General features: G+C 38.4%; 1 protein-coding gene across 1 annotated transcript; it reads right to left on the reverse strand.

Annotated features, from left to right (window-relative positions):
• Window positions 1-614: 614 nt before the first annotated feature.
• Window positions 615-8,467, reverse strand: Lmod2 (leiomodin 2). The gene is made up of 3 exons (XM_013158480.3): window positions 8,066-8,467; window positions 1,537-2,889; window positions 615-1,065 (listed from the first exon to the last, which is right to left on the reverse strand). The coding sequence occupies exons 1-3, from the start codon at window positions 8,336-8,338 to the stop codon at window positions 1,039-1,041; spliced, it is 1,653 nt and encodes a 550-aa protein (XP_013013934.1). The 5' UTR covers window positions 8,339-8,467; the 3' UTR covers window positions 615-1,038.
• Window positions 8,468-13,671: the final 5,204 nt, after the last annotated feature.

Raw genomic sequence — 13,671 nt, forward strand, 5'->3', positions numbered from 1 at the left:
CTCTGATACCTCTTTCTCTTATTTGAATTCAGATGTTCCTTTAGTAATAGAGTGGAGTAAATTAATAGCAAAGAGTGGATTAAATTAACAGTAAATTAATAGGCATGCAAATTCATGTGCCCGTGCTCTCAGGTGTGTTTGTATTGGCATGAGCACAATGGGCACAAGGCATAAAATAATTAATTTTAGAAAAGACTGAAGCCCTCTGGACTAAGGCTTGTTTGGGGGAGTTCTAAAGGAGATATTAATGCTAACTTCAAGGTTGTTCTGAACTTTGGGGGCTTCCCTTTCAGGCACTCCACTAGAGCTTACATCCTGCCTGCTAAGAAACTTCCTAACTTTCCACTTTTTCCCTTCCAGAAATAGTTGAGTCTAATAGTAAATAAATGGGCTGATTTCTGGCTATCTATCAGACTTGTGGAAATAGGGAGTATTTGAGGCTGTAACATCAGTAACTTTAGGATCATAAAAGCCACACTAGAATGTTTTCCCATCTTTTTACTACCAAAAGAATCTTTTTAGGAAATTAGGGGTTTCAGCTTTTAAGAAAGAGATCTAGTCATATTTTCTTGGCTATGTGGAAACAGGAAAAAAAATGCTAATGATTAAACAACTTTTGGGTGAAAATATATTTTTAATATTCAGAAATGTTACATACTTAACAGATGTATCAACTAAGAAAAATATTAGTTTGGCTTTAAAAAAAAGAAAATAAACCTTCAATCCAAATTTATTGGAATTACAAAAATAATATCACATTTCTATAACTCATTACAACTCAGAGTCACCAACACATCCAGAGATAGGAAGATCATCTGTCACTCCCTGCCCATATCAATCTTATGTCATATAAAAGAAGTTTGTTTGCATATTTACAGAAGAAAAAATACTGATTGTTTCTTAAAATTCTCTTTGGAATTCCCAGGCGAGGCTAGCTTTAAAGACAGGGAACATTCAAGTTACGTGTATTTTAGGACTATCTCACAATGCATCTCATTAAACACCACTCAACAGTTCCGAGTCATCTTCTAGAGACGTTTATCGCAGAGCTTCTGGAACCTCCACCTACAAAAATAGGGTATTTTCTTTCAATAAAACAACACAAACAGTAAATAAATATGTAAGGTCTGTCTCTAGCAGAATTTTCTGAGAAAAACTTGATTACTGCTGCAAGGTATTCTTATTTTATATTGTAAATTGGGTTGTCAACCAATTATGAAATTTTCAACAATTCATGAGAGTAGACTATACTCTCTGATTTTCTTATGTTAAAAACTGCATTATTTCTATGTTGCGGTGTCCTAACAGGGTCCTGACCCTCACAGGACTCGGGTGCTAAGACGGCCTGAGCATTTACCTCTCATGTGGAAATGTGCTCACTCGTGCACCTGTTCCTGATGTTTGGCACTTGCTCTTCCAGGGCAAAATATTTGCAATACTAATGAGTATTTGGAGAAACAGGAGACTTTGCTATCTCCTTGCAATGGAGGCAGGACTCACCCTTTAAACCTTCTCCTCTGTTCTGGGGTTACTTACCCTCCTTAGCTGTTTGATGCTGCTTCCCCGAATCGCTTCCATGAGGTTCTCATGAGCTGATCTCTGTGGGGTAGAAGGTCGAGAACTGTCTTCCATTTTCTTCTCTTGCACTGACCTCAGAGAATTTTTTATTTCCTTTAAGATGTTGTTTGGCTGTTTCTTAACCTTTTTTCCTTTTTTCTTTTTCTGTCCATTTTGTAGTGCCCGCTGGGCTTTCTCTTGTTGTTTGATGACTTCTGCAATGTTGCGGGTGATGAGCTTTTTCTCTGGCAGGGGAGGTGGAGGAGGAGGAGGAGGAGGTGGAGGAGGAGGTGGCGGCATTTGGGGAGGGGGAAGGGGAGGGGGAGGGGGAGGTGGTGGGACCACAGGAGACGGAGGTTTGTTCCGCACAGTCTGCACTTTCTTGGGGAGTTTTGGGGATGACCAGGGAGAGTTCCTGGGAGATGAATAAGGTGAAGACCCAGGTGTTCCTCTTTGCCAGACTTTCGTCCTAAGATTGGATCCTCCTTCATACCCTTCTTGCTGCTTCTGCTCCTGTATCCGCTTTTGCCTCTGCTTATCCATATTTCTTGTTAAGATGCTTGTCATGCTCATTCTTGGTCCAGGGAGCTCAAAATGATACCCCAGCTTCAACAATGTTGTGTTCTCCTTCAGCAGCTTGACGATCTCCATCTCCACCTGGCTGCCCATGATGTGCCTCTGGTTGTGGAAGCGCAGCTCTGTGAGCACTGTGTTGCGCTGCAGAGCTCGCATGATGGCCAGGATGCCCTTGCCAGTGATGAAGTTGGACTCCACATTCACACTGGTGATGTGCTCGTTGACCTTGAGCATCTCGGCAATGGCTATGGCTGCAGCGTCATCTGCGTGTGTGTTGGCCAGGCTGAACGTCTTCACCACCGTGTTGTCCTTGAGGGCATCTGCAAAGCGGGTGAGGGTCTGCGTGGTGATGTTCTCTATGTTGTTCAAATTGACTTCTGTGGTATCGGGATCATTGTTTTTAATCTTTTCCAAAGCATCCTCAATCACAGTGGGATTTCCACTAGGGTGAATAGCAGCTGGAGACTCTGTGTTTCTCTTGATGTTGCCATTAGTCAAATTTATGTTTTCTACTTGACTCCTAAATATCTTTGGCTTAGAGCTTTCAGAATTGATACTGTTGTAATTCACAGTTCCATTAATGTCTTTTGGGGTTTCAGTACTTTCCTCTTCTTCACTATCTTCTTCCTCCTCGTCCTCCTCGTCCTCCTGGGATGCCTCTTGTTCCTCCTCTGTGTACACATCCTCAGACGCCTCGCTGTTACATTCAGTGAAGATCAGTTCTTCCTCACTCTCCTCCTTGTCTTCCTCTGCAACCTGATGAGTACAAGGTCATTGTTAAATTTTTCATTTTTAACATTTTATTCATGTACCAAAGTAACATATAGCAAGGGCCATAAAAGCCTACCATGACAAAATTAACAATGCACCACGTCAGTTCTAATTCAGGTGACCAAGGTTAACATTTTGCTGCATACATCAATAGCTTCTTCTACAAATGGTTTTTTAGTATAGAGTATCCAGAATTCAAGCTACAAAAAAAGTTATCATTTTGTCAATTTAAATAACTAAGTTTAATAAAAACTTAGAAAACCTTTGGGAGTTTTTTGTGTTTTGTTTTGTTGTTTGTTTGTTTTTTGGTACCAGGGATCAAACTCATGACCTCTCACTTGCCAGGCAAGTGCTTATGCCACTGAGCTAAGTCCCCATCCCCAGAAAACCTTTGATAAATACTGTATTTCTTTTCTCAACCACAGATTCTACATTACTTAACTTTCTGGAACCAGTTCTCTTTCCTTTCTTATTTTTCTGTCCCAAACAAATGACAACAAAAATATATGACATGGTAATTAGTTCCCTTTACTTAATGTTCAAAATTCGTTCCCAAACTTGTGTGAAAAGCCAATCTGATGGGAGCTAAGGGCTTCCTTCCCTACTTGTCAAGGTGTAGACAGAATGCTGAGTGACATTTGCTCCTCCACATTTATGGATTTGATTTCTTGGGTAGAGCCTGGTGCAGAGACTGGGAGACTCCTATCACCCACCCATAAGCTGCTGCTCATGACAGCAACAGGAGGTCAAACTCATCTTTATGCTGAAAAATATTCAGGCCGCTCTTCTCAACAAGCAGTGTGAAAGCCCAGTGAGCTCAGCGTTAAATGAGACAGACTGCAGATCACCAGGAAGGAGAGATAATCACCCTTAACAATAACTATATTCTGACCATCGATGTCCATCAATATAAAGTGGTAAAAAGTCTTCTTCAAGTAAGTCACTGCCCAGCTGGTGGTTTTAAGTTGATTTAGCATGTGTCAATTATGAAAGGCTTTCAGGTACACACTTCATTCCAGCTTTGTCTTTGTGTTCTGGGCAGCATTTAAGTGACCCCTTTTCTCTCTTTTACAAGTAATTTTTAAATATCTGGAAAGTGCTGATAGAGTCCAGTTTCCCTTGCTGCTATCTTTTTATTCCTTTTTCTTTAGAGCCTTCTCTCTTCCCTAAAGCTTTGATTCCAATGCAGCCATTAGAAAGGGGTTTTCTATGTTGTTTTCTTTCTTTCTTTCTTTCTTTCTTTCTTTCTTTCTTTCTTTCTTTCTTTCTTTCTTTCTTTCTTTCTTTCTTTCTTTCTTTCTTTCTTTCTTCTTTTCCTCCAAAGGTTGCTGCCTGAGGCGTGTGGCTCAAGCTTTGGAAAACACTACACTTGTCTCCAGGTTTGTTTGTCCAGTTGCTATCACAAAATAGCCTCCATTATCCACTTGCTTGGAGTGGCAGGCACCAAGTGATGGCCTGGGGAAGGGGTCAGCCACGCCTCAGATGTGATGACGCAATGTCTTAATTTATTCACTTCTTCAGGGGTGAGGAGGGAGAGGAGTGTGTGCGTGCATGTGTGTGTGTGTGTGTGTGTGTGTGATGGAGACAGAGACAGAGAGAGACAGAGGAGACAGAGACAGAGAGAGAGAGACATATCTGTGGCAACCCAACAACACAAAGAAGCTGGGCTCTAGCCCAGCCTTCCCCCGGCACATGTGAGAAAGAGGGAGCCCAACAGTGGAGGAAGTGGATTAGCAGGGAAAGGAATACTGCAGACAGAATTCTCACTGGCACCCTGAATTTCACTGTGAATGTTCTTGTTATTGCAGTCTCTATAGGCTATGTGCGTGCACATAGTACATGCATGTTTTGTATATGAAGGAAATGGGACTTGGTTAAAATCCAAAGTACATCGCTTTTTATGCTACATTTTAATATTATCCCTGTGGTGTTTTGTAGACCTTTGGGCTTGATCTAAAAGAGCTGCATGCCCCTCTAAATGTACTAGAAATATAATATCTGAACCTGTCATATAACAAAATGGGTCACCGTGGAACATCTACCTCTTCCAGAAAACCTTCTGGGGCACTCTCTCAAACTGTCCCTGCAATACATTTCCAAACATTGCCCCTCCTCAATAAATTACCTATCATAATTATTTTAATTATGTCATTTTTTCCCAGTAGATGATTAATTGGAAGAAAGCAGGACCCCTGTCTGTTTTGCTCACCTTGCCCAGGGGTTAGCCTGTAGCAGAGCCTTGTTTACTGAATGGACCAAGTTGACATGGGTCAACAGGTGCTCTGTGTGACTAACCCTAGGAGAGAGTACCGATAAGGTCGGATGGGGGTAAGATGACAACTGTTCCAGTTTCTTTGCCTGAGCTGAGGGCTTCCTAAGATGCAGGAGTTGTAAAGTCTAGGTGGTCCTGGGTAGTGTAAGATGGTTAGTCACCTCCAGGTATGGAGCATCTGGAATAATATCTGAAAGAGAAAAGGAATCCAGAGAGAGGCGGAAAGAGGGTGAAATATACAAACTTTCCTCCTTTATAAATTATTTGTGGAGAGTGTGGGATTAGAACTCTTGTGCCTACAGCTGAGGTTGTAGGGGGACAGAGTTGGAGCTGGGCATAGATACAATGAGGAGGTGAAGTGAGGTCGTGAAGGAAGCAGTGGGGACAGGTGACCACTGGTGCAGCTGAGGATGAGGCAGTGAGGGGTGGGAGCCGGGTCTCCTGATCACTTCTGCAGAATCATCGCCTGGATTAGGGGGCGAGAGGCTTGGTTCTCAGTTCCATCCTGTTTCTACCCATAAAGAGCTGGTTGGCTTTAGATAAGTTAGTGGGTTTCACAGAAACTACAAGAGTTGTCATTTTTAGCTCCATAATTTCACTGTGTGTCATAATACCCCGGAGGACTCCGTAGACCACAGACTGGTGGGCCCCATCCCAGAGTTTCTCATTCAGCAAATACTGGGGAATCCTAGAATGCACAGGTCTCAGAGGTCTCCAGGTGCTGCTGGGGCTGCTGGTTGAGCACCTACAACTTTGAAAAGGACAGTCTTCAATGCACCAGAGCCTAACTTGAATTTCAGTTCTACATAGGAACTGTTAATCTTGAATATATTTAGTAATATTCTCTAATCTTAGTTTTTGTGTGTGGAACGTTAAGAAGGAAATGGGATAATGAGAGGAAACTTATTAGCACCTGTGGCCGAGACCCAGCAGCTATTATGCTAGGGAGCTGGACCATTACATGTCCAGGGATCTTGATCTCCAATATAGCACATGTTTTTGTTAACCCAGCTGAGCAGAAGGCTCTCTCTCAGTCAATAGGTATTGCACAGGATTTTGATAAACCTTCACTGATCCAGATGCCTGACATTAAGACCCCCAACTGCCCCACAGATCCCACTGTGCTGCTCTTCACTTGTGGGCGGCCTAACTCCCTCCCCTTTTAGCTGTTCTGAGATTTTTTCCCTTGTGGTGGGAATGGATTTACACCCTCTATCAGCAGCCTTTTGCTCAGCACTCCTTGTGACTACAGAGTCAGCTGGCGAGTCGAGAGTGGAGTGGGAGAAAAGCTAACCACCCAAGAAAGGAATCCAAGTTCACCAACAAGACAGCCTCTTTAATTGGCCTGATAAGCCTTTGGCACAGGTCAGCAAAACCTTTGGCAGGATCAGCTGGGTCTCATCAACAGCTGACAACAGGCTTTGTCCTTCAGTTCCTGCCATTGTCATGACATTATGACATTAAAATGCCTTTGTGGGTTATTGCTATACTGGCGCATGTCTTGGACATGCAGAGACAATTTTATTCTTTATGTCAGGGAAGTTCTTCAGTAACTGTCATGAAAATATTCTATCTCATCAAAATTTGACACTCATTCTCACATTCAAAAAAAAAGACTTAAAATTAAATGGCGGCAGAGGGATTGACTGGCTTAACTCCTGGATGGCCATGAGTGTCCCTTCTCACTTCTCATCTTCCTTCCCAGCACAGACAGTGACCGTGGTCTTGGCATATTCTGGCCTGGTCCCAGTGACCCGTCCTGCGATGATTGACATGCACAAAGTTCACACATATCTTGCTGAAAATGTGACTCACACACCTATCATCAAGATTATCTAACAGCATCTAGATTAGGGCAGTAGAAGGTTTGCCACTATTCTGAATGCATTTTGATTTTAGGTGATTTCAGGGGTTAGGTGAATGCACGGGTTTTAAATTATTGCTTTTGACCTGTGTTCTTCCACAAAGCCAGGACTTTTTAAAAAATATATTAACATCTTACTGTTGTAATGATTTTCCCAGACCATATTCTCTGAATTTCCTTCCACAAATGATTCATTTGGAAAATTCAAAACAACTGTTTACTGGCATATACAAGGAAGTCTGGTAACCTACGCTCTAATATGAGCATATCATCATACAGACAACAATCTGTGTAGGTATAGTTAACCTGGGTCCTCAGATGGCTTTCATCATTTTGAAATTCTATGCATATTTGCACATATGCAATTTTCTTGGGGTTTATTTTTCAGAGTTTCAAGGGGGTTCTTGATACACACACACACACACACACACACACACACACACACAAACTGTCCTACTGAACTTCCTTAACAACAGATGGAAAGATAATCCTGAAGGACTGAAAACCTTTTCAAAGCCTAACGACTTGAGGACACAGCAATATTAAAACTAAGTTCCCTTGACTCTCAGGCCAATATACTTCCTAAGATTTCACACTTTTTTGATGTTGGAAACAGAACTTTTTTTATTATAGCAACTATTGCAATGAAAATAACAGAAAATAAATGTACTTAACTGCAAAAAAATTTTATCAGAAACATACAATACCACATCACCAAATTATAGTTCAAGTAAGACTTATTTTTGGCAACCTAATTAAACTCATATATACTAATGGTGAATTATTGTCTTCTTGAGGTTCACATTTTTAAGACAACCATAAAGGTCCCAGTTAAGAATTTTTACTTATGGTTCATTGGGTGATCACAAGAGTTGCCTGTTTCAATGTGAGAAAAGTTTCTGTAATGGGTACAAATAAGCTAGCAGGAAGTTAAAGCGATGAGGAATGAGGGAGAAAACAGGTGCCTGGGTTTAGGGTAAGGGATGAGTAGAGGGATTAGCCAAGGAAATGTCCCAAGAGCCTACCTTTCCACACTCCCCCAGCCTCTCCTTCTCCAAGAGTTTTTGAGACTCCTTTTCCCAATAGGCCATCAATGCCTCTCTGCTGAATGTCCCTGTGGGCGTTTTCTCAGTCAGACTCTTTTGCCTTAGCCCCACGGGGAGGTTACGGTCAGGTTCAATGTCGTCTAGCTCCCTCTCCAGCTCCTTCAACTCCTCAGCTGTTAGGGAGGCCAGGAGTTCATCCTCATCAATGGATTCATATTTACTAAGTCCTCTTCTATAGCCAAAGGTAGACATAGTCTCCACTTCGTCAGGCTCACAGGTTGCTGGAAGAAGCAGGCATTCAAGGCGGCCAGAGGCAGGCAGGGAAGCAAGTGGGAAGGCTGGGCAGCAGCTGGTGCCGGTAGTGGCTGCCGTAGCCTTTTAAGTGTGGTGATGATGTAGGGCTGTGACAATGCAGGAGGGTGAAAGCATGCGCTGTTTTAAGCATCAGACGTCAGCTAGATATTTGAACACAAAGAATGTCACATCAGTGGTGGATGGAGGTCTCAGAAGCAGCAGGGATTATTAACATAGTGGCCAGGGCCATATTTAGCTGAGCCTGATAGATAGCTCATGAGGACAGGCAGAGTGTTCAGAGAGAGAATGATGAGGCTCTTCCCACATTGTGGGAAATTACAAGGGAATAGAATTTATTATAAAAATGATTTGCCACTAACTCATAGCCATGAAAAGCTTCTTTCATTATAATCTTAGGGGTTGAGAAATGATTCAACAATAATCTTTTTTTAAAGTTTTTTTTTTTTTAATTTTAAAGAGAGTAAAAGAAAACAGAACAAAGCAGATCAGAAGAAAACAATGTAAGTGACACAGATTTCAAAGCAAGACAACAGGATATCAACAGGGATTACCATAGTGTCTCTTGTTTTCTTCTAAGTAATTGTCTATTTTCATACACAATGAATTCATACAAAACAAAATAGTATAAAACTGATCAGAGCAGAATAACATTACAGGCCTTCAAAACCAGACAATAAGAAAAGGCATTACAGGCCTTCAAAACCAGACAATAAGAAAATCAACAATGGCCGCCATAATGTCTCTTATTCTCTTCAAAATAGCTGTCTGTACTTTCATATATATTGAAATTCAATAATACAAAACAGACTAAAACCACTCTAAATAAAGGATAAAATCAATACTGAATTTCACAGCATGATGATACGAAATCAACAATGGATACCATAGTGTCTCTTTTTCTTCAAAGTAGCTGTTCATATAATCACGTATAATATACACTTACTGTTTAGGAGAATTTTTAGGCATGTATAGGCCTCTACATGTACATCTATCCTTTCCTTTAACAGTATTTATTGATAATTTTGTATCTTATGTACTCTTACCATTTCTGACACTAGGGAGACAATATGGTATTTACACATGTAAGTTTGATTTATTTCATTTATGAGTATGGTCTCAAGTTGCCTCCATTTACCTATAAAAATCTCAGTGTGATCATTCTTTATAACTGAGTAGTACTCCACTGTATAAAAGTAACCTCTTTTCTTTATCCATTCCTCAGGTGATGGGCACTTAAGTTGCTTCCAAGATCTGGCTATTACAAATTGTGCTGCTGTAAACATGGGGGGCATATATCATTGTGATATGGTGTTTTTCAATTCTGGGAATATGCCTAGAAGTGGAATAGCTGGGTCAAATAAGACTTCCAATCCCAGCTTTTTGAGAAATCTCCAGACTGACCTCCACAATGGTTGCACCAGTTTATATTCCCATCAACAGTGCAGAAGAGTTCCTTTTTCTCCACAGCCTCTCCAGCATGTGTTGTTGGTAGTTTTCTTGATCCTGGCTATTCTTTCAGGAGTGAGACGGAATCTCAGTGTGGTTCTAATTTGCATTTCTCTAATGAGTAATGATGATGAATATTTTTTCATGTATTTATTTGCCATTTGTATTTCTTCATCTGAGAACTGTGAATTCATCTCAGATGCCCATTTTTGGATTGGGTCTTTGAATTTCAGGGGTCTGATTTTTTAATTCTTTATATGTTCTAGACAGAAGTTCTTTGTCTGAGGGACAGTTGACTTAAGATTTTTCAGAATTCATGGGTTTCCTTTTTATTCTGTTGGAAATTTCTCTTGACATGCAAAAACTTTTTAATAAGATGAGATCCCAGTTATTGATTCTGAGAAGTATTTCCTGTGTGGTTTGATTTTTGTTCATGAATTCTCTGCCTACCCCTATCTTCAAGTTTTCTACCTACTTTGTCTTCCAGCAGACTTAATGTTTCTGTTTTGATATTTAGATCTTTGATCCATTTTGACTTTAATTTAGGACATGGTGATAGGCAACTGCATTATAATGTATAGGTAGGTTTTTGGTTCTCTTATAAATACGCCATGGGTGATGTGGATGGGAATAAAGATACAATAATACAGTACTTTATATCTTTATTGTACTTTGCAGCTCACAAAGCATTTTCATATCATTTTTCATAGCTATAAATCCTACAAGAGGAATAACATGATTCTCACTACAGGACTGGCAGTTGAGACACTGAGAGATTAAGTGAAATATGTGAAGCCAGATAGTAGAAAGGGCAGAAGTGTCTTTCTCTACTGCATCAAATAGCTGCCTTTTCCTCCTTTTGCACAATAGTGAAATGCTAGATCCTCAACTAAAATATTAAAAACTATATACTCAACTAAAATACTAAATACTCAACTAAAATATTAATAGTAGTACTGGGTAGAATTTATTAAAGAGTAATATTGTTCTATCCCAGTGCTAAGCATGTTACATGTTTTATCTCACTTAATCCCACACTCCTCTAGAGTATATATTGTTGCCCATATTTTACTAATTTAGGTCTAGGGAGGGTAAGTAACTATTTTAAGAGCACAAAGCTAAGAAGTGGTAATGTTGGAATTCATATCTAATCTGAAAATTAAAGAGATGCTAATTTGTAATTATGTATTGTGAACATGGCAAAATATATACATTTCATTAATATAGTCAGCAATTGGTGAATATTTATGTTGTCTCTAAGATTGGACGATGAGTAATTTTGCTGAGCATTTACATGCAAGTCTTTGACCATATATTTTTATATATCTTGGGTAGACATGCAGGAATTGAATTACTGGTTGCATGATAAAGTCACTTTTAAAGAAACTACAAGTATTTTCCAAAGTGATTAGACCACTTATGCTTTCATCAGCAATAGAAAAGAATTCCAATTTTTAGAGGCTGGGGATTTAGCTCAGTGGCACAAGCTCCTGTCTGGCAAGTACAAGGTCAGGAGTTTGATCCCTGGTACAAAAAAAAAAAAAAAAGAATTCCAATTTTTCTACATCCTTATCTGCTATTGTTTATATTTCTGATAATAGTTATTTTAGCAAGTGTAAAATGATGTTGAACATAATTTGTATCTGTTGGCTGTCCTATGTCTTCTTTGATAAATTCATTCAAATTTTATGCTTGTTTCTACCTTGAGTTGCTTTTTATTGAGTTCTGAGATCTTCATATATTCTGCCCAGAAGTTCTTTATTAGCAAACCAGTACTCAACTATCTTCACACTATTTATTGAAAAGACTATTTGTCTCCTATTGAATTGCCTTGGCATCGTTATGGAAAATTAACTGACCATAAATGTAAGAATGTATTTATGAGCAGTCACTTCTGTTCCTTTGATTTATCTTTCTGTCCAGATAGCAACACACATGGTTTTAATTACTATAGCTTGGCAGTATGTTTTGATATTGGAACGTGTAAGCCCTCTTATAGCTGATTAGTAGGAATGATTTGGCTAAATATTTTTATTTTAACTCATTCTTGTGTTCTATCTCCAATCATAACTGTTACACTTTTCAGTGATTCCAATGAGAAATCATGATGATATTAAAATGAGTTAATTTTTTAAAATTTCTTTTTTGAAAACATAATATTTTTCATTTCTATAAGGTCTATTATGATATTTTCATTCATATTTACATTAAGTAATGATCAGATCAAGGAAATCATCTTCACTGACTTTTATTTATATCCTGTAGCATAACTTTTGTGTAGCATCAGTGGAGGCTCACTTGTTATTTGAAAACAAATGTGATTTTTAAAATGTAATGGTAAGATTTGAAAGCCAAATATAGTAAAATGAGTTATCTAGTTTTATAACAACATTGTAGATAAAAAGAAAAATTACAGTTATGTTAAAAAGTTTTTACAAGAAAATGCATATAAATTATAACACATATTCATTCTTTTAATAATTATGTACTAGGCAAAAAGATATGTTGACTGCTATGCAAATTTTAGGGTATATTTTATGTAAGTTACACTGGAATGTTATTTTTTCTCTTTTATGTTCATAATTATAGATGCATATTTTTCATTTTAAAATTTATTTTTTATTAGGACATGCTTGTGATACATAATGTTAAAATTTTAAATTCCTTGAAATTTACTAAACCTACAACACATATCTAATTTAATTGCTGGTTTGGATCGGTGGTCAACACTATCATAGTATCTTATTTTATGGAGCTCACATTTCAGTTGGGAGAGACATACAGTAGATTAACAACATGTAAATACAGAACATATCAGATAGAAGTTCCATGGAGAAAATATGGTAAGAGGTAAATAAGAAGGCTGTAGGAGTGGTATTTCATATAGGAAGATTTCTGTAACAAAGTAACCTTTGATATAAGATGATAAAGAGACCCTGAGAACTGCAGAAGTAAGGGTTTGATACATGTCGATTATATACACACTTAGTGTGTCTACGATAATTGCTCAGATAATCATCGAATCACAAACTCTCAGATTTGAATATTTCAAATGTATATTAATGCTCAGTTGTCTATAAGTGATTATCTATTGTTTTCTTGCATCAGTGAAAAAAAGTAGATTCCAAAAATTCATTCTGTTTTGGATGAGCTAGATCTAAAGAAAATCTTCTTTTCAATTAAGTTGAAACTGGTTGAAAAATCAGCCTGTGTATTTTCAGTTTCCTCACTGGAATGACTCAGAATCCATCAAGTCTCATTTGAGTTTCTTCTGCTAAATCTCAGATGTCCCATGAATGACTCTGACAAGCACAACAAAAGAGGAAGTAGTAACATGTTTTGTTTTGTAGAACATAATGCCTCTCAAGGACACTATTAAGAATGGCCTTTCAAATATCTGGGTATGGTATATTTCTTACAAATCATTCTGCTTATAATTACAATCAAAACTTAGGCATGACCTTAGTGCATGGAATCTTTCTGTAAGTATTCTTCGCAAACCAAATCTATTGGATAAAAATCTATTGAGTAAACAAACTGCCGTTTGACAGTGGCTAACCTTAGATATTGAGTAATTTAAATTTCCTTAGAAACTTCTCTATATCAAGGGGAAAAGTCCAAATATATATATTTTCCGTATATATATTTACATTTGGGAATTTTTACTTTGTCACTTTGTGTTTTGTATAGAACTATTTTTAGAGTTGACAATATTACAAGCCTTTTGAATACTAGTATTTTGGGCACCTTTTTTTTTTATATAGAATCCAGTTTTCCCAACATCACTTTGGGAAGAGATTGTCCCATTTCTGCTCTACTTCTTG

Source organism: Cavia porcellus, unplaced genomic scaffold, assembly GCF_034190915.1.
Source record: "Cavia porcellus strain 051 isolate PalLab524CR breed Dunkin Hartley unplaced genomic scaffold, mCavPor4.1 scaffold_2, whole genome shotgun sequence".
Taxonomy (NCBI): Eukaryota; Metazoa; Chordata; class Mammalia; order Rodentia; family Caviidae; genus Cavia; species Cavia porcellus.

Bases quoted from the DNA above. Each gene is read 5' to 3' on its own strand.
- Lmod2 (XM_013158480.3), bottom strand. From the start codon at position 8,338: ATGTCTACCTTTGGCTATAGAAGAGGACTTAGTAAATATGAATCCATT. The intron at 2,890-8,065 runs GTAGGCTCTTGG...TGTACTCATCAG, and splicing joins GGCTGGGGGAGTGTGGAAAG to GTTGCAGAGGAAGACAAGGA. The intron at 1,066-1,536 runs GTAAGTAACCCC...CTATTTTTGTAG, and splicing joins GCATCAAACAGCTAAGGAGG to GTGGAGGTTCCAGAAGCTCT.